Below are 23,762 nucleotides of genomic sequence, written 5' to 3'. Positions count from 1 at the left end.
TCTAAAGGATCTTGAAAAGCTAATGGAGTGGGCACGGATGCGTTTCAAACCAGCCAAGTCAAGATCAATGGTGCTGAGAAGAGGAAAGGTGGATGACAGTTTCCGGTTTAACGTTGCAGGGGCAACAATACCGAACGTCACTGAGAAGCCAGTAAAGAGCTTAGGCAAGGTGTTTGACAGCACCCTGAGGGACGCAGCATCCATCCAGTCAACCTGCACTAAGCTGGACAGATGGCTGAAGTCAGTGGACTGGTCTGGATTGCCAGGGAAGTTCAAAGCTTGGCTATACCAGCATGGCATTCTGCCCAGGATCTTGTGGCCGCTCCTCGTCTATGAAGTGCCAATCTCGACTGTGGAAACCTTAGAGAGGAAGGTCAGCAGCCACCTTAGAAAATGGCTGGGGCTTCCTAAAAGTCTAAGCATCATCGCACTCTATGGGAACCGCAACAAACTACAACTGCTACTCAAGTCCTTGGAAGAGGAATTCAAGGTAACAAGAGCCAGGGAAGTGTTGCAATATAGAGACTGAAGTGATCCAAAGGTGGCAAAGGCTGGAATCGAAGTGAGGACTGGTCGTAAGTGGAAGGCTGAGGTTCAACAAGCAGAGGCAAGATTGCATCACAACAGGCTGGGGGGAGTGGTAACAAGAGGCAGGGCTGGACTGGGTTCCTTTTCAACTCCCCACATTGACACCACCAAAGGTAAGGAAAGGCGCCGCCTAGTCCAGGAGGAGGTGAGAGCAGTGGTCGAGGAGGAGAGAACCTGCAGGACAGTGGGAATGAGGCAACAGGGTGCCTGGATACGATGGGAGAACGCGGTCGAGAGGAAGGTGACATGGGTGGAGCTGTGGAAGGCAGAGCCGCAGCGGATCAAGTTTCTTATCCAGGCGGTAAATGATGTGCTTCCCAGCCCATCAAACCTTCACATATGGGGCAAAGTGTAGTCACCAACATGTCCACTGTGCTCCAGACGTGGAACCCTAGAGCACATTCTGAGCTGTTGCTCAAAGGCACTGGGAGAGGGAAGATACAGATGGAGACATGACCAGGTCCTGAAGGCCATCACTGAAGCCATTGCTGCAGGCGTCAAGTGGGCCAAATGCTCACGCCCATCCAAACAAGCCATCACCTTCATCAGAGCTGGTGAGCAGCTAAGACCAGCTGCAAAAACATCTGCAGGCCTCCTGGCCACGGCGAGGGACTGGCAGCTGTTGGTGGACCTGGAGCAGCAACTCAAGTTCTCCAACCACATTGTGACTACCACCTTAAGACCACAGGGGCTGGTTGCATAAACCTCTAAGACTAGTCTTACAAGTTAGACATCAATTTATTTTCTTTAAGACGGTTCATAGCTTTTTTAAATCAGTTACATAAAAACATAGATAAGCCTCCTTTGATACCGAAAACTAAGACTGACTGCCCCTGACTAACTGCTAGTAGGTCATACTAGAACTTAAGACACTGTCTTAACATTATGGCTATGTTTATGCAACCGGCCGCAGAGATGTTGTTCGCTCAGCTCCACTCAGCGACGGGGACCACCATGTCATCTGTGTTTCCTGCCTGGGTGAGGATCACGCAGATCTCGCGCTCGCTGAAGGCGGCTGCCCTCACTGCGAGTTAATGCCTATGGTGACTCTGCGGACTCACCTGGCATTTGTCTCCGAGACTGCACCTTCGCGCGCTGCGTTGCCACGCCGCGCTCAGCGGGTCCCGGAACCTCCTCCATCCCGCGAAAGCTCGCCGGTGCGCCCGCCAGCTTCGCCGCCTGCTTCACTCGAGTCTCTCATTGCCGGTCAGCTGCCGCGGTCTGCCGCCGCGGTCTGCCGCCGCTTCCGCCATAGGGGACTACGAGGAAGCTGTATGTGTGGAGGACGACAGTTGCTCTCTCCTAGCGTCGGGCAGTGAGGACTGGTCGAGCTCTGCGGACCTCGCACCGTCCTCTCACCGGCCCTCTGGGAAAAGAGCCAGCATTGAAGCAGAGCTTATGCGTCTGCTCGAGCAGGCCGTCGAAAGCCTCGGCCTTGAGTGGTCGACGCCCCAGCAGCCTACACTCAACCGCCTGGACGGCTGTTTCCTGCAAAGGACCATGCTTCACAGCCTTCAAGACCAGCCCCCTTCCTTCCTGAGCTTCATGAAGAGGTCGCTAAGTCTTGGAGCGCTCCCTTTTCAGCCAGAGTGCATGCTCCCGTGTCCGCAGCATTCTCCGTAGTTGACGGTGCTAAGGACAAAGGGTACCACTCTCTTCCCCCTGTCGAGGAAGCGGTAGCCGGCCATCTTTGCCCGCCCTCTGCTGGACGGCGTGCTAAGACGGCGCTGCCATCAAAAGCCTGCCGCACTACCTCAGCTTTGCACGGTCGCGCTTACACCGCCGCCGGGCAGGCTGTCTCGGCGCTTCATTCAATGGCCATACTCCAGATCTTCCAGGCCAACCTTCTCCGCAAAATGGACGAGGAAGGACCGGAAGCTGTGAGCCTACCGGATTTGAGGAGCGCGACAGATCTCGCCCTTCACGCCACTAAATCCGCTGCTCAGGCCATAGGGCGGAACATGGCCTCTCTCACCGTGGCTGAGAGACACCTCTGGCTAACGCTCTCGGAGATGTTGGACTCAGAGCGCTCTGCGTTTCTTGACGCCCCCGTCTCCCCCGCTGGCCTCTTCGGATCTTCTGTCAAGGATTTTGCAGACAGATTCGCTGAGGTTCAGAAGACATCGCAGGCCATGAAACATTTCCTACCCAAGCGCTCAAGCTTCGCAGCAGGTCGCTCTAAACAGCCGTCTGCTCGCAGCTCCCAGCCGCAACCCTCAGCTGCCGCCGCCCCACAGCTCCGTCAGACCAGGAATCAGAGACCACGCTCTCGCTCCCACTGCCCAGTGCCCATTCCTACACACAAACACGGCCTGCCACACACGGCCCGCACAAATAAAATCGACTCATGCCGGTTGTGCACCAAATGTAGTGATTGTGCCCACGTCCCAGTGCCCGCAAACACTACACACTACATGTCTCACGGTTTCTGTAAAAACGAAACCAACACACATACAGTCTGCACAAACAGACAGTGTTTTCAGCGTTATGAATGGGCCCTCTGTCCCGCGCCCTCATTTGCTCACAGACATAATAAACCCCACGGGGCTAACCCCGCTCGCTCTCTCTCAGCACACCGCTGTAGGAGAACTGAGTGCGGGCATGCTGCCCACTGTGATCAGCACGCCCCCAGTCTCACGCGTTGCAAGCGCGGCGCTCATGTTACAGCACACCGATGCTCTCCGCTCGCCACTAGGTCGCGACCAGAGCCCAGATATCATTCTACCCCTAGCCATTCACGCGAAAGCGTGGGCAGAGCTTCCCGGGGTATCAGAGTGGGAGCTGAACATTATAGAAAGAGGCTATTCGCTACAGTTTGGTCGACGCCCACAACGCCAAGCGCCGCGAATCGAAACTACGGTAAAAAATAAAGTAACACACCTACTTCGAGCCGAAATAGCGAAGTTACTGAGCAAAGGGGCTATAGAACCCTTATCACAAGCTCAGAGCGAAGGGGGCATGTACAGCAGATATTTTCTGATACCCAAAAAAGACAGGGGTCTCAGACCCATTCTAGATCTAAGACGACTAAACAAAGCACTTCTGAAACGACGGTTCAGAATGCTCACGACCAGGAAAATCCTCTCGCAAATTTGCCAAGGGGACTGGTTCATGTCGATAGATCTGAAAGACGCTTATTTTCAAATACAAATAGCGTCACGTCACAGGCGATTTTTGAGATTTGCCTTCGAGGGCCAGGCATATCAGTACACAGTCCTGCCGTTTGGCCTATCCCTGGCACCTTGCGCATTCACGATGAATGCAGCGCTCGCACCCCTCAAGCTCCGAGGCATACGAGTGCTGAATTATTTGGACGATTGGCTGGTTCTAGCTCGATCACAGTCAGAGCTCATGGAACACAGGACCATATTACTCGATCACCTCGAGAATTTAGGTCTCAAAGTCAATTTGGCGAAGAGTTCGTTGTTTCCTAGTCAGAAAATATCTTTTCTGGGTACAGATCTGGACTCGCTGTCTATGACAGCACAACTGTCGCCGCAGCGCAGACTAAGTATTCAGCGCATGACAGAGATTTTTCGCCACGGCAGTTTAGTCCCGCTCAAAAAGTTTCAGAGGATGCTGGGTCTCATGCCTTCAGCATCTTCAGTGCTTCAGCTGGGTCTGCTTCGCATGCGCCCACTGCAGTACTGGTTGAAAGCGTGCGCGCCGCGCAGAGCGTGGACCTCTGGTCTCTTGCGCCTCAAGGTCGATCAGAAATGCATCGCAGCTCTGAAACCTTGGACAGTGACCGATTGGTACCGGTCAGGTGTAAGCCTGGGGACGTCCTCGAGTGTGAAGGTGGTGTCTACGGACGCCTCAACCTCGGGATGGGGAGCGCTGCTCGAGGGCAGACCGTTATTCGGCCAGTGGTTAGAACGGGAGAAGCTTCTGCATATAAACTGCCTGGAAATGATTGCAGTCGACAACGCGCTGAGGCGTTTTTGTCCCCAGATAATAGGACACTACGTCCTGGTCCATTCGGACAACATGTCAGTGGTGGCTTATATAAATCACCAAGGAGGTATCAAATCCAGAACCCTTCACAGGCTGACGGAATGCCTCCTGGTCTGGGCTCAGCACAATCTGCGCTCGCTCAGAGCAGCGCATGTGCCCGGCCACCTGAATGTGGGACCAGACAGACTGTCCAGAAACAATCTTCCGGCAGGAGAATGGTCTTTACATCCACAGACAGTCAAACCGCTATGGAGCACATTTGGCAGAGCGAAAATAGACCTATTTGCGTCTCAAGAGAACGCTCACTGTCAGGAATTTTTCTCCAAGAGCAGGGATGCGCTGGCTCACGTCTGGCCCCGCTGCCCATTCTATGCGTTTCCCCCTGTCACGCTCCTACCCCAGGTGTTAGAGCGAATCAGGAAAAACGGATGCCCAGTGCTACTCGTCGCCCCATTATGGACGAACCAAGCCTGGTTTCCAGTCCTGATGCAGCTGACGAGTACCGCCCGGTGGCCGATACCGGTGAGGAGGCAAACGGCTCGATCTGGCATCCTTGCCCGGATCTTTGGTCCCTGTATAATTGTGTTCAACTTTGTGTCTTCTTCAGGTGTTCATGGTGTTAGTGAACATGAAGTGAATGTGATGGAGGGAGTTTCAGTCTCTCTAAACACTGATGTTACAATAGACCAACAAGAAGAGATTAGATGGTATTATAATGACATTGTCATCGCTGAAATCACTGGAGATCAGAGCAAGATCTGTACAGATGTTCAGTGTAAAGAGAGATTCAGAGACAGACTGAAACTGGATCATCAGACTGGATCTCTGACCATCACAGACATCAGAAACACAGATGCTGGAGTTTATCATCTACAGTTTAACAGCAGCAGTGACAGTGAACAGATCTTCAATGTTATTGTCTGGGGTAAGTTGAGTGAAAGGCAGGTTAAATCATGTTTAAATCACATAATTTTTATTTTAACAGTAATGTTCAGACATTCATGTAGTAAATTTACAGTTTATATAATTTTGTGATATGAATTTACATTTATTATTATTAGTGGTAGAATTAGTAGAAGTAGTAATTAATTGTTTATTAATACAGGGTATTATGATTCTGCTTTAGGGTCAGGTTGTAACAAATGTGAGAACAGTTTTCCTTTTTATTGTCCTTTATCATGATCAATGCAAATTAACAAATAAATTAAGTATAACAATAAGCAAAGCAATATGACAGTCAATGTTACAATGTTGTATTTTTTGTTCTTTCTGTTTTTGGATAATGTTGCATTTAAATTTTTGAAGATTTTAAAAAATAAAATATTGTTTTGTATAATTTTGTATATGCAATTGTATTTTTGTATGCTGATATACTTATGTATGTAAATGTTAATGTAGGCTACTGTTGTGGATTTTTCCCTAATATGCTTTTTACCTGGCTCTATCTTTTGGGTCTCGTCCTGTGACGTCCCCACTTTATAGATCACCTGTAACTGACTACCTGGCTCTATCTTTTGGGTCTCGTTCCTGACGTCCCCACTTTATAGATCACCTGTAACTGACTGCCTGGCTCTATCTTTTGGGTCTCGTTCCTGACGTCCCCACTTTATAGATCACCAGCTTTGCTTTCTCTGTTTCCCTAAACTAGTTTACTTGCTGCGCAGCATAAATGACAGACAAACTCTGGCAATTGTCCTTTAAATGCTTTAATCACGGCCGGGAGAGTTTCTCGAGCAGTTCTCAAAGAAATCTCACCCACATAGAAAAATACATCAGGTTATATAGGATGAAAACATGACGCACAGAAACCAAATCACCTGCCTAACTCATGACTTTTAATGCAGTCATTTTCTATTAACAGATTGATGCAAGCCCCCTCCTTTTCACCCTCTGTCTGGTGGCATTTGCAAAAACATAAAAAACACAAAAAAATTCCGTTGATTACTCAATACATCATGAGACAGGATAGACAGATATTCTTGATTCTTGATAGTCAGCATTAAACAATTTTTCCATCACCCAAATAGACAAGAACAGAACGTCCTAGTACATTGTGATTTCAAGTGTTAGAATGTTAGACCTAGAAAGAGGAAATAAAAATCATGGGTTATTGCTGTTAGAATCAAAGTTAGTTCAGAATACAGTTTATTATTTTATCCTTTAATTTTTCCCATCACACTACATAAATTGGTTTTTAAACTATTGAAGTATATGCACTTTAAAATTATTACTTTTTTTTTTTTTACACTGAAGACTGGAGTAATGATGCTGAAAATTCAGCTTTGATCACAGGGATAAAATTCCATTTTACAATATCCACATAGAAAACAGCTATTAACACTTGTACGTTATTCTTTTTTAATGTAGGCCTACACCCACAGGATCTCAAGAAAACCCCAGAAATTAAAATGTGATTTTGTAACATAATAATGTATATTTTTTAAAATCGTTTTTTATAAAAAAATAAATAAAAATAATAATAATAATACTGTATTATGTAAAATGTGTTTACCCCACAAGGGATATGTGTTGTGACATTCGCCCTTCATTTTGTGTTTTTCTTATTATGCAACAAAAATAATTTTTTATAGTCTCCCATTGCTGTCTATGGAAAAAAAAAAAATTTACATTTATCTAAAATTTTAAATACCTTGATTCCTTATTGAATTAAAAGCAAGAGATGGGATAAAATATGTATCTGTCAATACGACAAAAGGTCAGTTAAAACTATTACACCTAACATTTCTGTCCCCTTCTGAAATGATGGCTGGTTCAGATTCTTCCTGTATAATTGTTTCTCTCCATTGTAATGTAACTTATTTCGTCAAGTGTTTAATATGTTACAAGGCCCGGATAGGTAAGAAAGTTCGATCTCATCCCAAGGCGTCATATACTGACGCTTCTGACATTTCGTCTACATCGAACGCACATGGCACCCTTTAGCGTCAATATGAGACGCAGATAGATATGGGCCAGAAGGCGCCTCCTAGCGGTCTAATCCTAACCCTACACTAGACCTAAACCTACCCATAACCGAACAAAGCTCTGTGCGTGTCATATTGACGCTAAAGGGTGCCATGTGCGTTCGATGTCGACGAAATGTCACAAGCATCACTATATGACGCCCTAGGATGAGAATACGTTGGAAAGTTACGTTGCATTCAATGCAACATGTGGGTCTACCATTGTATTTGAACATTAGGGGCGATTGCCACCCCTTGTACTATTGTTTTTTGTAGAGAGTAGGTTGTCATGGATGTTAAAGGTACAATATGTAAGATTTTGTATTAAAACATCCAAAAACCATGCACTTGCAGGGTTATATTTTTCTTTTAATTGTGTACTAAATGCTTCAGAGAATTAGTAAATTCTGACAAATTCACAATTTAAAATAGTGCCCGTCCCTTGTAACTTTTCGCCTGTCAATGACATAATATCCACATTATCCCTGGTTTCCGCTTGTACTGCCTTAGTAACCATGGCAGTACGTCTAGCGCACGCTCACGCTGTTGTTGTTCTGTTCAAACATTATGGACCATGGCAAGCAGACTTAAGGAGAAATAAAACAAGGATCAATATCAGTGTGGCGTTTTCAAGATGCCGAGAGCTCCACGTCCGAGACTAACTTGGACTTGACAGAGTCACTCTTGCATGTACTTTATTAGACAGGTGAGCAAATGTACATAAAACTAATCAATGGTATATAGCACAACATGATGAAATAGATAATGTTGAATATAGAATATGATCAGTAAGTTGTATGTTGATCAGTATTACATGAACAGTTGATGTATTATGTCTAAGCTCAACCCGCTCCTCTCAGATGATTGACAGCAGAAACGAACCAATCAGAACGTCACCCGCAAAAGTGAAAGTAAAAACGGAGAGCGGCAGAGAAAAGCACGGGAGAGAGAGAAAAATAGCAAAGAGCACCAGAATCAGATTCAGAATAAACAGAAAATACTTCAAACTTTGCTAAAGTTAGTGTTTTAAACAAGTATTAACTTGAACATCAAAACATTATTTTAGCTAAAGTCATTTGTATTCATTGTCTTTTGCCCCATTTGTCTGTTTGGTAACAATTGCCACCTCATTCATTTATAAGATTTTTAATTCAAATAAAACACTTCTATACTTTATTTTCACACAAAATCTGTTACTCCATTAGTGTTCAATAAAAACATGTATTTTGCTGAAATCATACATTTCGGTAGTGGTGAAAAGCACATTTTTATTAAGGTGTGACTTTACCGCTGTTGTTACTCAATCCCTCATATAATGTTTCATTTCTGATGTTATAGTTTCATTCATAATTCTATCATTCATGTTGGTGTGTGAGAGGGTAATTTAGTGACACTGCACATGTTTATTAGTTTTATTATAATAATGTAAGGGTTTGTTTATCCTAAAAGTCACTGTTTGGATTTAAATAAGCAAATACCCAAGAGTCTATGCCTGGATTTCACACATGAATTGTCAGTCCAGACTATAGACTGTAAAAGATACAGACTTTAAAAATCATTCAAAGTCTTTGGGATGTGCTGGAGGAGACTTTACAGTGCGCTTGACTCTTGCATTGTCACTACAAGATCTTTGATGCACCTCTTTATTGAAATAACATCATTTATTTCCATCAAGAGGTGCATACATTTTTGGTCAAGATATTTTATATACTTATGAAACAATATAAATTTATTTTTATTTAGGGAGATCTTATAGCTTATTATATTTTTATTAATTGAATTGGTGACCAGGTGTTATTCCTATTATGATATGTAGATGGAAACAGTGATTTATTTCAGCCGATTTGTTCAAATACTGATTCATTCATAAGAAAACATCACATGTTGCTTAGAGGCGGAGCTGTTCTGTGAAGTTAGGATTTTTTTTGTGTGTGTGTGCAAAACAACAACAACAAAAATATTCGGATAAACACGCTTCTCCTGTGATATCTATTATATCATATTATGTTATAATAAAATGATCACATAGATGGGCTTTTTTTTACGCCATTTTTAAATGGGATTTTTTTTTTTTTTACTTTTTTTTTTTTTTTATTTTGATGATTGCAAGATGACAGAAGAAAGCCAATCTAAAATGGCCGACGATGTATATGGACGACATCAGTGCAGGTGGTGTGCAACTTGTAGTGGTTTGCAGTCGGATACACGTGGATAATGGTGGTGTACAGAAAAGACACAGATGGGTTAGATGGCCTACTTTCTTTCACCACCTCAAAAACATCAAAATGAATACAAGATGTAGACATACATATATGCATAAATAAATGTGAAAATAAATAAAAGTAGAAATAAATAAATGCATACATAAGTAAATAAAAAAAAAGAAAGAAATGTGGAAAAAATACAATTATACATAAATAAGGAAATAAAAGTATAAATAGGCCTAGGCCTTATTTTTTTATTTTATTTTTTTACATTTCTGAATATATTTGTTTGTGTATTTATTTATGTATTTGTTTTTATTTATTTATTTATTTATTTATTTATTTATTTATTATGTCAGCTTTGTCATTCCATAGTTTGGTATACACTCCAGACAGAGCACTTTAGTTTAGCACACCAACATAAATTAACAAAATGAACAGACAATATATAAGATATGGTACAAAATAGGCTACAGAATGTAACACAAGAATAAAGAATGTAAATAAATAAATAATATTATTGACAAAAAAGAATGTATCCAAAAATGCTGTGTTGAGTCAAAAGTGAATTTCAATGTGCATTAAGTTATAAATAGACCGTTTAGTTGAGTTTCTGGATGTGTGAACCACTAAATTAAACTAACACGGAAAACACAATTTCAGACATTACAACAACACATGAGAGTGTAAAAAGCATGAAACTTAAGAATAATGTGAACTAAGAGATGTGAGTCAAGGCTGTATGAGCTCTAACATTTATTCCAGTAGATACTGTATTTGATCATCGTCTTTTGGGGAAATTTTCATACACAGCCTCCTTCTTTGATTTCTGCAAGGAAAAATGCAGTCATATTAAAAAAAAAAAAAAAAAAAAAAAGTAACACAATTTGGCTTTACATGCCTTATAATGAACTGTTTCTGTAGGCTAAAATAACTTATTTGACCAGCCATAGTTTTAAGATTTGTAGGCTATTTGTATTGTTTAATGATCGCTGTCGTCTATGTATTGTATAATCTATATTTTTATCTGGAGAATAGTCTATATTTTCTAGTGCTTCTTTCACGAATCCACGGTAACTGTTCATGCCACATCCTCTGGCCACAGACCGAACGGCGTTCTATTGCGCATGCGCGACTTTACCTGCTACTCCGTGACGTTCTACCAGCTATACTTTAAAGGAGTCATAATGTTGTTTTAACTTTGGTACCCAATGCTCTATTATAGTCTTTCAGACACTTCTAAAAAAGAAAAGTGGAAAAAAAATCAACACAGAGCCCCTCAGACCCTTATTTCTAAAGGCATTATTGTCTCGCGAGATCTGATGCGATGTTTTGGCTGTCGTGGACGGTCATTATAATAATGCAAATGAGGGGCGCGTTGATTGGTTGCAGGAAGGAGGGGGGTTGACACCGCAGGTAACTCTTTAGCATATCATTACAAACTGACAATGACATCATGGCGCAAAGTGTCAATGAACCCGGCCGCGACATATGGGATTCAACCGTACATGTTTGAGCCGGACTCTGAACCAGACAGAGCTGGAAAGTGAAGATGGAACGATGGAAGGACGTTCTACATCAAGATGTCTCTGAATGGTAAAGACAATCATTTTGACTGAGACATACATTAACATCAGTAATGAGCAAAAACGTGTGTTGCTATTTTCTCCCACATAAATTTACCTTTTATTTAATGTAGATTACATTAACGGAGATGTAGTTTTTTTTTTTTTTTTTTTTAGCTTACAGTGGTTTTGAGATTTTTACTATCATGTGGTGTTTTTGCCTTGTTGCACGTTATGGTTATTTAGACATTCAATATTTTTCTTCATTAGACATGCAACGTGATGTTATACTTGCATTTAAACAGTTTTAGCCACTGAGCATGGACTCCTGTACCGTCACTACTGTAGCTGCTAGTGTAAAACAAAGTGGAAAGATGTGACTAGCATTCGTAGAGTCCATTCCCCGTGTTTATCTCGCAGGTAACGTTACATACAATAGCCGCATTAGCAGTTAGCTGCTATTTATATCTATGGTTAACCACAGTAGAGCAATACAAACACAGTCTTACCTTTTCAATTTCTGGCAAGTCCCTGATGGTTGGGATGGCACCTTTTCCCAAACGGAGCTTCGAGGCCAAGTTCGCCTGATTTTGCCCCAAATTTGTAAATGATCCGGTGTAAAATGTTTAGCACACACACCTAACGATACGCCACTTGAAAGAGTTGTTGGGACAGCGTCATTAAAAATGAATTTCCTCCACTGTTCCCTGATAGTTTCGTCCGTTTTTGGTAGATAAAACACATTTGCATGTTGTTTGTGGCAGTCACCCAGAGCATCTCAGGTGTAGGCTACACTCGGTTTCTCCATCTTTCTCGAGTCGACTAAACTGAATCAGAGGGGGAGAGGGGCGGGCTTCCCGCGGCATAGGTTTGCGGTGTCCATATTTGGGATATCCTCCCCCGTCTTGACGTCAAGAAGGGGAAGAAATCAAAATCTCGTTTTTTCGTGCGCGTGCACGTGGCCTATTTTACAAACCCTGAGGTAAACAAACGCTTCACTTTTAAATATCGGCTTCCCGGCCAGTGTACAATCATTATGCAATCATAACATACATTGATTCTCGTGGAAAAGTGAAATTTCTACATTATGACTCCTTTAAGTTGATCTTTTGTTGCATTGCTAATGGGATCTGGAAGATATCAGATTTGGTCGATTTGATGATAATCAGCGTGCTTTTCCCTTTCAGGTAATGAAATCACAATAATCCCAACCTATCATTTAGTAAGAAGAATATATTGCGCTAAAAAAGTTTTTATTTTTAATAAAATAGGTCGGTTTTTAGCTCAGTATATATTTTGCACATTATGCAATGGTTTGCACATATTTTGTCTTGGTTTTGTATGTTATTACTTATTTAAATAGTGTATTTATACAGTAAACTTGTTTAGCATAAACTTTAATAATAAATAAAGTAGCCTACTTTTTTATAAAAGGAGAGATTGAACCTGTTTATTCATTTCACCCACTTATGCTACATATTCAGTTTAACACAAAATGTGAATGTAGAGGTAACGTTATCCATTTTTTTACACTTTTTATTTTATGTAATCATCTTTTGTCATACAATGTACTGTCATTTCTTTGTAATCTTTATACATTGTTCTGATTTCACACATTTGATGCATTGTGTTGCTTGGAAACAACGTCATAAAAAGGAGCCAGACACTGTTTTGCCAATGTTGACTGGGAATAATGGTAAAACATGAAATGCTGCATGCATATATTTGAGGGAAGTGGTGGGCCATTGCAGCTGACCATACCAACGTTGGCCCAACGTTGTATTTCTATCAAATAGGTTGGGCCAACGTAACCAACCAATATTGACGTTGGCCCAACATCTGTTTGCTACCTGGGTTCACTTCTGGAGTCACAACTTAACAGACACCAGAACCAGTGAAACCTAACACAGGGTCAAACGTCAACTCACCCTGTTATTGTCCAAGCTTAGAAACTTGTTTATAGTGGACTAAAAGAGCACGAATAAAGAAGGACGAGCATCTTCAGGCATCACTTTCTCCCTGAACACGGAAGTGCCGTTATAACTCACGATGGAGAAGATAAACTTAAGTTACGTTACTTTCTTCAGGGGAACATAAAAGGAGAGACAACATAACTTAATCAGAAAGTTGACTGACAGTGACATGCGGGTTTGTAACAGTACGGTAAATAAATACGAGAATTTTTATGTTTGGATGAATCACTGAACATAAATTTCTATCAATAATCTTTTATTGTTATTGAGGAAAAATACCATACTTTTAGGCCTATACTTAGTATTAATAGTATAAAAGTATATATATATTTTTCCTGTTTAAGGCATTTTACTCACAAAAGCTTGAATCAGACTGACTGCAACAGCTTCTTGCAACACAGTTATAATATCTTACCATTTTTTGTGTTTTTTGTTGACAGGATGCTGCATTATTTCTGTCTTCCTCCCGGGTCTGAACTGCATTAATAATCACAGAAACAGTATGTTAAAACAACAATGTTTTTAATCCTATATTGAAATTTGTACCTTAAAAATTTTTCGCCTTATGCATTAATTGCTTGCTCTCCTGACCTGTTTTTCTACATTTCCTGTAGATGCAGAAGATCACAACGACTGCAACCACAATCATCAGAGATCCAGCAGCAGCAGAGATCAACACTATCAGAAACACTGAGACTGGCTGTGAAGTAGACTGACCGTCCCGTTCTGAAATGATAATTAAAGAAAGAATTTAACACTTCAGTCTGATCTCCAACAGAAGACAGAGATCAGGTCAGTAAACACACACATATATCATCAGTGCTGTGGTACCTGCACATGTGTGACAGAGTGTGTTGATGTCCAGATGTGTGGTCTGGTTGCTGATGGGATTGTTCAGCACACAGCTGTAGGTGTTTTTATCCTGATATTCCACCTCCAGAGGTAGAGAGAGACTGATGCTGAGATCACACACACTGATGCTGGACAATACACTGATTCCAGCGTACCAGGAGAGAGTCGCATCACTCACATTCAACACTGATGAACACACCAATGAACAATTTGATGATGTACAGTTTGAAGATTTACTGATGATGACAGGAACAGGCAGACGAGCTGAAAAACATGAGAGAATAAACAGAAATCTGGATAGATCTAGTCAACAAAATTGTATTTTCGGCTCAATGTGTTGAGTGAGTGTTTAGTGTGATGGCGGTGTTTCTATCATCTCAAACTACAAAATGATTAAACATTTCAATATGTAAATAGTTTAGTAATATTCTGGTTTCAGCGCCAGTTAAACTCAATTTACAGCATTTGTGGAATAATGTTGATTACCACAAAAATTATTTCCATTTGTATTTTTATGCATGGAAATCAACAAAACTTCATGTTCATTTTGAGCAGTTGAAAGGGCTTTTAGTTCATCAGCAAAGGCTGCAAGTTCTGCTAATATCTCAAAATTAATAACTACCAACTGCCATAATGCAGGGTTTTTAATCAAAACCATCAATAAGCACTGTTCCACTGTTAGGCCAGTGCAAGTTTAGCCCCTCCTGTTCAAACCGCCCCGCTCTAAGCGGGACTCAAAACTGGGCCTGTCTGCACGGGAGGCGGGCGCTCTAACAAGGAGACTAAAGTCCGCAGTCTCTAGTGTCAGTCGCAAGAGCACCTCTTGAGATCAGAGGAGTGAGGTTTACTTGCACAGTTTGAGATAATTTATCTTCCCCTTCTACAATCAACTGTGGTGTTCCACAGGGCTCCCTGCTGGGACCAAATTTGTTTTCAATTTAGATGTTACCTCTTGAATCTGTAATCCAGAAAATCATAAATTGCATATGATTTACAGTTATATTTATAACTGCGCTCCAATTATCGACAAGCTTAGATGTCCTCAAAGCATTAACAGATATAAGCAACTGGGTGGCTTGTAATTTTCTGCAATTAAATACTGAGAAAACTGAAGTCATGATAATCGTTCAGGGCTTTAATAAAAGTCAGATTGAGTCTCTTAATAAGGTGTTTCCCAATATAAGGCAGAAATGTGGGTGTTTATTTTGACACCAATTTGAATTTTGAATATCACATTAAGAATTAGGTTGAGTCATGTTTTATCAATTACGAAATATTTCCAAGGTGAGCCACTTTTTAAGTTTTAAAGATATAGAGAAGCTTATTCTTGTAGGCCGGGAGCCAGGTCCACTCCTCAGGATGTTTTTTGCTACCTTTTTTTCACTATTATTTCCTATTATCTTATACATTGGGCCATCACAAGTTGATAATGACCACCCCCAACTCGGCCCCGTTTGGTCTCAGGGGCCAAAAAACACCCTTTTTGGAAAAAGCTTTTGGCGGAATGATGTAATTGTGAATATAAAGGTACTGCAGCGACATAAATGGCCATATAACCCTAAAATTTTGCATGGTGTATCCTGACACATAGGGGATACTAGCAGAAAAAGATTCTGGGCATTTCTGCCTTCTGCCTCAAATATCACCCTCAACATACCCCAAAAGACTAAAAAATGGCTGTCCGCCTGACAAATTGTCATCAAAAGTAATCATTTTCAAGCATTTTATTATATATATCACTGCCTCAAATGTATCTGAAAAACTTCCCAAGTTTATAAGCTTCAATTTAAGTCCAAGATGACCATTCTATCTAGAGGATTATAGCTGGTGTAACCAAAGTTCTCCACTGTACCTCAAATCGAAGAAAACAGTATTTTCAAGCATTACCATTCCATATGGGTTCCATAAGTCCACAAAGTCCTCGCAATTCAAGGAATAAAGATGACTCTAGTGTGTAGTCTGTTATCAAAAAACCTTCAATAGAGTAAACGTTAGTAACCTTCTGTACAGGTAAACATTCTTTACAGCCAAATGGCGAAACTAAAATACAGCTCAAACATAAAATTGAAAACATTTATTTGGTTATTAGATATTTTTGCTGCTTATCCATGCTGTACTTTGATGACTGGTCATGTTAGTGTGTTGTATTAGTGTAGAATATAAACTCTTAATCATCATTTTCCTCATCTTCATCTATATTTATATGGATTTCATCAGTTTTTGGAGCCAAGCACTTCGATGTGTTCTACATAACTTCAAGGAGATTGTGAAACTGAGTGAGCTTCTTCTTCTTCGGACCTCTCCACACTGGTGCGGGTGACAGCAGAGCGAGCGGTCTTTATTCTCTCACTTTCTTTTTTTTTTGCTTTTGTTTTGACTTGAGCAAACAAAAGCTGTTCTCACAGCTGGTAAGGTGCGCTTGAGAGCACTCAAAGGCAAGGTGGTCGAGAACTTTGCCCAGCAGAAACTGGCTGAAAAGCAGACTGAGACCATCAAGCACATCCTGCTGCGGCGGTCAGCTGCTGCCTCCACCCCATTGCCCGCAGCCCCTCAGTCTGCTCGTCGCCGGGGCGGCCTTCTGTGTCTGCCCTCGCTCCCGCGCTGCAGCAGCAGCCTCCACCTAAGTGGAGCCAAGGAGCCAGTCGCAGGCAGGCAACCCCCTACCCGTCCAGGCCCCTGCCAAGCAGGGCGGTAAAGCCAAGAGCAAGCAGCCCTAGGACGGGCGACCCGGAGATGGATTGGGCCATTCACTCCACTTCAGTGAGAGCAGCCGATGCCCATGTCTTGCGAGCAGAGATCCCAGTCCTACTAGGACGCGATAGAGCCAGTCCCTCCAGCCGATAGGAGGTCAGGGCACTACAGTCCCTACTTTATTGTACCCAAGAAATGTGGTGGGTTCAAAATGCTCATGCAGAAACGCATTTTCGAATGCATCCATCCCCAAGATTGGTTTGCAGCGATCGACCTGAAGGGTCGACGCGTACTTTCATGTCTTGATTCTTCCTCAACACAGGCCATTTCTGCGCTTTGCGTTCGAGGGGCGAGCATATCAGTAGAAGGTCCTGCCCTTCGGGCTATCCCTGTCTCCCCGTGTCTTCACAAAAGTCACGGAGGGGACCCTTGTTTCCATGAGAGAACAGGGTGTGCACATCCTGAACTATTTCGACAACTGACTCATATTAGCACACTCTCGAGATCAGTTATCTCGAACACAGGGACCACGTGCTCAGGCACCTCAGCCAGTTGCGTCTTCCGGCCAACTGGGAGAAGAGCAAACTCACCCCCAGAGGATCTCTTTTCTCGGTATGGAGTTGGATTCGATCACACAGACAGCACGCCTCACAGAGCAAACGCGCTCAGTCGGTGCTGAACTGCTTGAACACCTTCAAAGGTAGGACCCTGTGCAAAGTCAGGGAGGACGAGGAGGAGGTCCTTCTGGTGGCCCCCTATTGGCCCACCCAGACCTGGTTCCCAGAAATCATGCTCCTCGTGACAGTCCCTCCCATTCCTCTGAGGAAGGATCTTCTGACTCAGAGACAGGGCACCCTATGGCACCAGCGTCCGGACCTCTGGAAACTCAATCTCTGGTTCTAGGTGACTTACCCCCATAGGCACTTAACACCATCACTTCTGCACAGACGCCGTCCACGAGACGTGTGCCTTGAAGTGGAACCTGTTCGTCAAGTAGTTTTCTTCTCGCCGAGAGGACCCCCGAAGATGTTCAATAGGGTCCGTGCTTTCCTTTTTGCAGCAAGGGTTGGAGCGAAGGCTGTCTCTATCCACCCTCAAAGTACATACTGCAGCCATTTTAGCTTATCACGACCACATAGATGGCAAATCAGTTGCCATCTATGTGCCATCTATGGAAAGCACAAACTGGTCGTCAGGTTCCTTAGGGGGGCGAGAAGGTTAAACCCTCCTTGTCCCCCCTCCATAACCTCTTGGGAGCTTTCCCTGGTGCTTCAAGCTCTTCAGGATGCTCCCTTTGAGCCTTTGAAGTCAGCAGACTTAAAGCTTCTCTCTTTGAAGATTTTGCTGCTGATTGCACTGGCCTCTATCAAGAGGGTAAAATTACTTAAGTATACTTCATAAAATGAACATGAAGACATGCACTTTTATGATAAAGAGATGCACTTTTATGATGGAGAGATGCACTTTTATAATGGATAGATGCACTTTTATGATGGATAGATGCACTTTTATAATGGATAGATGCACTTTTATGATAAAGAGATGCACTTTTATGATGGAGAGATGCACTTTTATAATGGATAGATGCACTTTTATGATGGATAGATGCACTTTTATGATGGATATATGCACTTTTATGATGGATAGATGCACTTTTATAATGGATAGATGCACTTTTATGATGGATAGATGCACTTTTATGATGGATAGATGCACTTTTATGATGGATAGATGCACTTTTATGATGGATAGATGCACTTTTATAATGGATAGATGCACTTTTATAATGGATAGATGCATTTTATGATGGAGAGATGCACTTTTATGATGGAGAGATGCTCTTTTATAATGGATAGAGACACTTTTAAGATGGATAGATGCACTTTTATGATGGACAGATGCTCTTTTATAATGGGTAGATGCACTTTTATAATGGATAGATGCACTTTTATGATGGAGAGATGCACTTTTATGATGGATAGATGCACTTTTATGATGGAGAGATGCACTTTTATAATGGATAGATGGACTTTTATAATGGATAGATGCACTTTTATGATGGATAGATGCACTTTTATGATGGATAGATGCACTTTTATAATGGATAGATGGACTTTTATAATGGATAGATGCACTTTTATGATGGATAGATGCACTTTTATGATGGATAGATGCACTTTTATAATGGATAGATGGACTTTTATGATGGATAGATGCACTTTTATGATGGATAGATGCACTTTTATGATGGATAGATGCACTTTTATGATGGATAGATGCACTTTTATAATGGATAGATGGACTTTTATAATGGATAGATGGACTTTTATAATGGATAGATGCACTTTTATGATGGATAGATGCACTTTTATGATGGATAGATGCACTTGATCCAATGATAGAAACATTTTGTTAAACCACTTACAAGTGTTATGTTTACAACACCATTGACTACACTATTGAAACAATTACTTTTTATTACAACTGAACATGAATAAATAGGCCATTTGGCCCTGGACTAATAGGGTATTCTATTTGTCCATTCTATTGGCTCTATTCTATTTTGAAGACTTGTGCTGGTTGCACAAGTCTAATTTAAGGCTCTCACAAATAAATAGTATGGGTATATTATACATTTTTCTGAGTAATCAGAGTGCCTTAAGTATTGAAGTTGTTGAGTTTTGTGTCCGTGGTGTTCTTTCATGCAACAGGGATAAAAGAAAGCATACAGTTTAGGCGGAAATTGTGAAAAAATGTGTGTTATTTCTGGTTTAAAGAAGTCATGTGACCTCTGTGTTTGTCAGACAGATTCAGTACTGGGCTTAAATGAAAGCCTAAAAGGTCCCCTTTCCAACGATACCAAGCACCATATTATAGAATATTGATAATATCCCTAGCATGAGCCTAAACCAGATATACACCAGATTTCAAAAACGGAATTTATTTTAGGGGGTTAGTAACTTCATGAGCTCAAAAAAGTGATTTCGCTACCACCGCTGCACTGCTATCGTGATTTTTCTAATACTAGGGGTGTATACCTTGCCAAAAAACAATGATAGCATTTGCCCCCCCATTGATACCGATGGACCCCCCTGGCTCATGGACTATATGTTTCAATAAGTAATAAATAATTTTTCAATAAATAAGCTAAACTCACCGGCCCTTCTCAACATTTCGATTTAAAGGGGGGGTGAAACACTCATTTTCAGTCAATCTCATGTTAATCTTGAGTACCTATAGAGTAGTATTGCATCCTTCAAATCTCCAAAAAGTCTTTAGTTTTATTATATTTATAAAAAATAAAGATAGGCTGTACCGAGTCTTTCTGGATAAAAACGAGCGGCTGGAGGCGTGCCGTGCAGTCAAATTACGCCCCAGCTGACGTCACATAGGCCCATACTCGGAAAAAAAAACTTTCCGAAACTTGTGACAAACCGGAAGGAGCATTTTTGGCACAGAAATACTCCTTCAAACATACAATTTAATTTTTGAAACATTGTCCATGTTTAGCATGGGAATCCAACTCTTTAACAGTGTAAAAAACTCAGTATGCATGAAATAGCATTTCACCCCCCCTTTAATAATCCAGCCCTTAAATGATGCTAATTGAATAGCCCTGACCTAGGGGCATAACATTGCTCACTTTTCATGCAATTCATTTAATATAATATAGCTCATAAGTCAAGTCTCAACTCTTGTTAAAGACATTGTTCATATATGTATAAAATATGCTTAATCCAATATAGAATGATAATGCTTGAAATTTCTGTTTTCTCCGATTTGAGGTACAGTGGAGAACTTTGGTTATACCAGCTATAATCCTCTAGATAGAAAGGTCATCTTGGACTTAAATTGAAGCTTATAAACTTGGGAAGTTTTTCATGTACATTTGAGGCAGTGATATATATAATAAAATGCTTGAAAATGATCACTTTTGATGACAATTTGTCAGGCGGACAGCCATTTTTTAATCTTTTGGGGTATGTTGAGGGTGATATTTGACAGAAAAAAGGCAGCAATGCCCAGAATCTTTTTCTGCTAGTTTCCCCTATGTGTCAGGATACACCATGCAAAATTTTAGGGTTATATGGCCATTTATGTCGCTGCAGTATCTTTATATTCACAATTACATCATTCCGCCACAAGCTTTTCCCCAAAAAGGGTGTTTTATGGCCCCTGAGACCAAACGGGGCCGAGTTGGGGGTGGTCATTATCAACTTGTGATGGCCCAAGGTATAAGATAATAGGAAATAATAGTGAAAAAAAGGTAGCAAAAAACATCCTGAGGAGTGGACCTGGCTCCCGGCCTATTGCTTTTATTTAATCTCGTCTGGATTATTGCAACGCCCCGGTTTTCTACTTTAAATCAACACACTTGATCACAGCTTCGTTGACGCAAGCACTTCACATTGAGTCTTGCTTAATAAAAAAGTAAGGAAAATTTTGATGTTAATATTTTTGGTAGTCAACATTACACCACAAATGCCGTTGATTGAACATAATTTGTACTGAATATTCCTTTAAAATACAAGAATATTTGAAGGGCAGGACAAATGATCTCTACTCACCATATAGGCTTACAGAAACACTGAATGTTTTTGATGTCAGTTTTAGTCCATTTATTTTTAGTTTATAATCTCCAGTATGTTCAGTTGTGGTGTTTGTGATGGTCAGAGATCCAGTTTGAGTGTCCAGCTTCAGTCTGTCTCTGAATCTCCCATCCCGACCATTATATGTGGAGAAGATTTGCTTCTTTTTATTCATTTTAGCTATGAGATCCTTTTCAGCTCCAAATGTCCACATTATGTAGTCGTCTTCACGCATTTGAGTATGAGAGTTTAGAGTAACAGAATCTCCCTCCATCACTGACACTGAATCACCAAACACACCTGATGGTTTACAAAGTCAGAAATCAGCTGTAGTTTGTAACTAACTTACTAAAGAAAGGTGAGATATATGAACATTACATTAATGGTGTAATTACAACATGGAAAGTTGAGTTTTTCTGGAACTTAACATAATTTAAAATGCACGGAAATGTGGCTTAGCTGTGAAGACTGTCACTGATATTTATAAAAAATATAAACATTTTATAACTTACCTGTCAGACGGCACCAGCAAAAACAGAACAAAGCAAGCGTGTGAAACATTCTCACATTATGACACTAGCAGCACATCTTAGTCAAACTGAAACTGCTGTGGTCGGTTTTCTACAGAAATGTGGTTTTATCTGGGCAAACATCTTTTAGTTGAGTGCACATTTAGTGTATTTGTGTTTAGTTTGTAGGTGAAGTGCTTCTTCTTGTCCTGCTTTTAATGAACTTAAGAGTTCCCTCACAAAACAGTTTTAAAGTAAAAAAATATATATATATACTGAATCCATAAAAAAAACATAACATACACAGATTGACAGCTAGGCGTAATTTGCAGGCGGAAATGGTGGGACATGCCCCCACCTCTTTTTGAAACATCATGTGGTACAGATGTATCGTAACACAAAGTAAACCTCTAGTTGAGTAGATTCTCTTTTCATTCTGGTGAAATTACAAAATAAAATGCACAAAAACTTGTCCCTACTCTTGATATACAATCACTGATGAACATGTTTGGTTTTAAAGGTACACTATGTAACTTAGTAATAATAATGTATATATAATTTTTTTTTTTTTTTTTACATTTTATATTTAGCTTTTCTGGGAACTCAAATACTAAAAACATCTTTGGCCTATACACATAACACATTATAGACTTCTATAATTCAATGTTAGGTCAGCCGGAACCGGGAACACTTCCCATAAATCCTGATGCACATCATAAGGAGGATGGCGTCAACGCTAATATTAGCGTTTATCTCGAGGTTTCCCGCAGTCCGCCGGATCCAGGCCGTATCCAGATCTGAGAAAGGACCAGCGCCTGGACACGGACGACTACGCAGCCCTGAAGTGTCAACTAGTGTCTCCCCTGTGAAGGCCTCCTTCCCTTCCCTTTACCTCTGTACAGATAAAGCGTTGTCGGGATGATTCCGGTTCGCGTGGCTACGTGGACGTGATAAATAATTCTGTATTATAAATTTTTAAGGCCAGACAAGTAGTTTGTTGAGGGTTTATGTATAATGAAGGACTACACGCCTGAAGGACTGAACACGTGATCCACATGTGCGCAGAGATAAGTGATAATCATTTGCACCTTGGAAACTATTTTAGGGAGTGCATTCTCGAGCCACCAGGCACTGTTTTGTGTGGCCGGAGTGAGTTTTCTGTTAGAAAGGTGTCATGTTACTGGCCCCTAAGATAATAACTAATGATCTTCGCAACATAAGTGAATCAATCAATCAATTAATCAATCAAAATTAACTTTAGTTGGACAATTACTGTATTCTAGAGCTGCTGTAAAGCCAAAACAATCTCTGCTACTTTAATTTCCAATTATCACTGTAAAGCTACTTTGAAACAATCCATATTGTTAAAAGCGCTATATAATTGAAGGTGACTTGACTTGACTATATAGGGATGATTAGGAGGAAGACGAAGGAGGCCAATGGGCAAATTTGGCCAGGATGCCGGGGTTACACCCCTACTACTCTTTGTTTCAAAGGAGGACATCCTGTGATTTTTAAAGACCACAGAGAGTCAGGACCTCAGTTTAACATCTGTGCTTGTTACAGTATAGTGTCCCCATAACTACATTGGGGTTTTAGGACCCACTGACCACAGGGTGATTGCCCCCTTCTGGCCTCACTAACACCTCTTCCAGCTGCAACCTGGTTTTTCCCAGGAGGTCTCCCATCCAGATATTGACCAGGCTCAACCCTGCTTACAGTGGGCAACAGGGTGATATGGCTGCTTTGGCCCTTTGTTAAAAAACAAAACTCATTGAGAAAACCATTGTTTTGGTTGTGCTTGGGCTCTGCGTGACTGTGAAACTGTAAAAACATTTAGACCACTTAACTTAGTGATTGCTATCAGGATGTGA

General features: G+C 41.3%; 1 protein-coding gene and 1 long non-coding RNA gene across 3 annotated transcripts in view; one reads left to right on the top strand and one right to left on the bottom strand.

The window, feature by feature from the left end:
- The window catches only part of LOC308701967, a 756,660-nt gene that overhangs the window by 678,042 nt on the left and 54,856 nt on the right, over positions 1-23,762 (top strand). The window lies entirely within an intron of this gene.
- Positions 6,235-21,951, bottom strand: LOC308701947 (uncharacterized protein). Of its 2 annotated transcripts, XM_081384436.1 has the most exons (6): positions 21,892-21,945; positions 21,359-21,679; positions 14,079-14,363; positions 13,839-13,973; positions 13,663-13,724; positions 6,235-6,622 (listed from the first exon to the last, which is right to left on the bottom strand). In XM_081384436.1, exons 1-6 carry the CDS (start codon positions 21,938-21,940, stop codon positions 6,617-6,619), a joined length of 858 nt encoding a protein of 285 aa, XP_081240562.1. In that variant the 5' UTR covers positions 21,941-21,945; the 3' UTR covers positions 6,235-6,616. The 2 variants fall into 2 exon arrangements, with proteins under 2 accessions (XP_081240562.1, XP_081240561.1); XM_081384435.1 differs by lacking the exon at positions 6,235-6,622 and having other exon boundaries at positions 11,450-13,724; positions 21,892-21,951.

Source organism: Scardinius erythrophthalmus, assembly GCF_964197995.2.
Source record: "Scardinius erythrophthalmus genome assembly, chromosome: 14".
In the NCBI taxonomy this organism is placed as follows: Eukaryota; Metazoa; Chordata; class Actinopteri; order Cypriniformes; family Leuciscidae; genus Scardinius; species Scardinius erythrophthalmus.
The sequence above is the reverse complement of the archived record's forward strand: the minus strand, read 5'-3'. Positions and strand labels throughout refer to the sequence as shown.

What these genes read in the sequence shown, in the direction of transcription:
- LOC308701947 (XM_081384435.1), bottom strand. Translation starts at nt 21,940, where the DNA reads ATGTTTCACACGCTTGCTTTGTTCTGTTTTTGCTGGTGCCGTCTGACA. An exon ending in TGTTTCTGTAAGCCTATATG is followed by an intron (nt 14,364 to 21,358) that starts GTGAGTAGAGAT and finishes CATGTTTTTCAG; the next exon opens with CTCGTCTGCCTGTTCCTGTC. An exon ending in ACTCTGTCACACATGTGCAG is followed by an intron (nt 13,974 to 14,078) that starts GTACCACAGCAC and finishes TTATCATTTCAG; the next exon opens with AACGGGACGGTCAGTCTACT.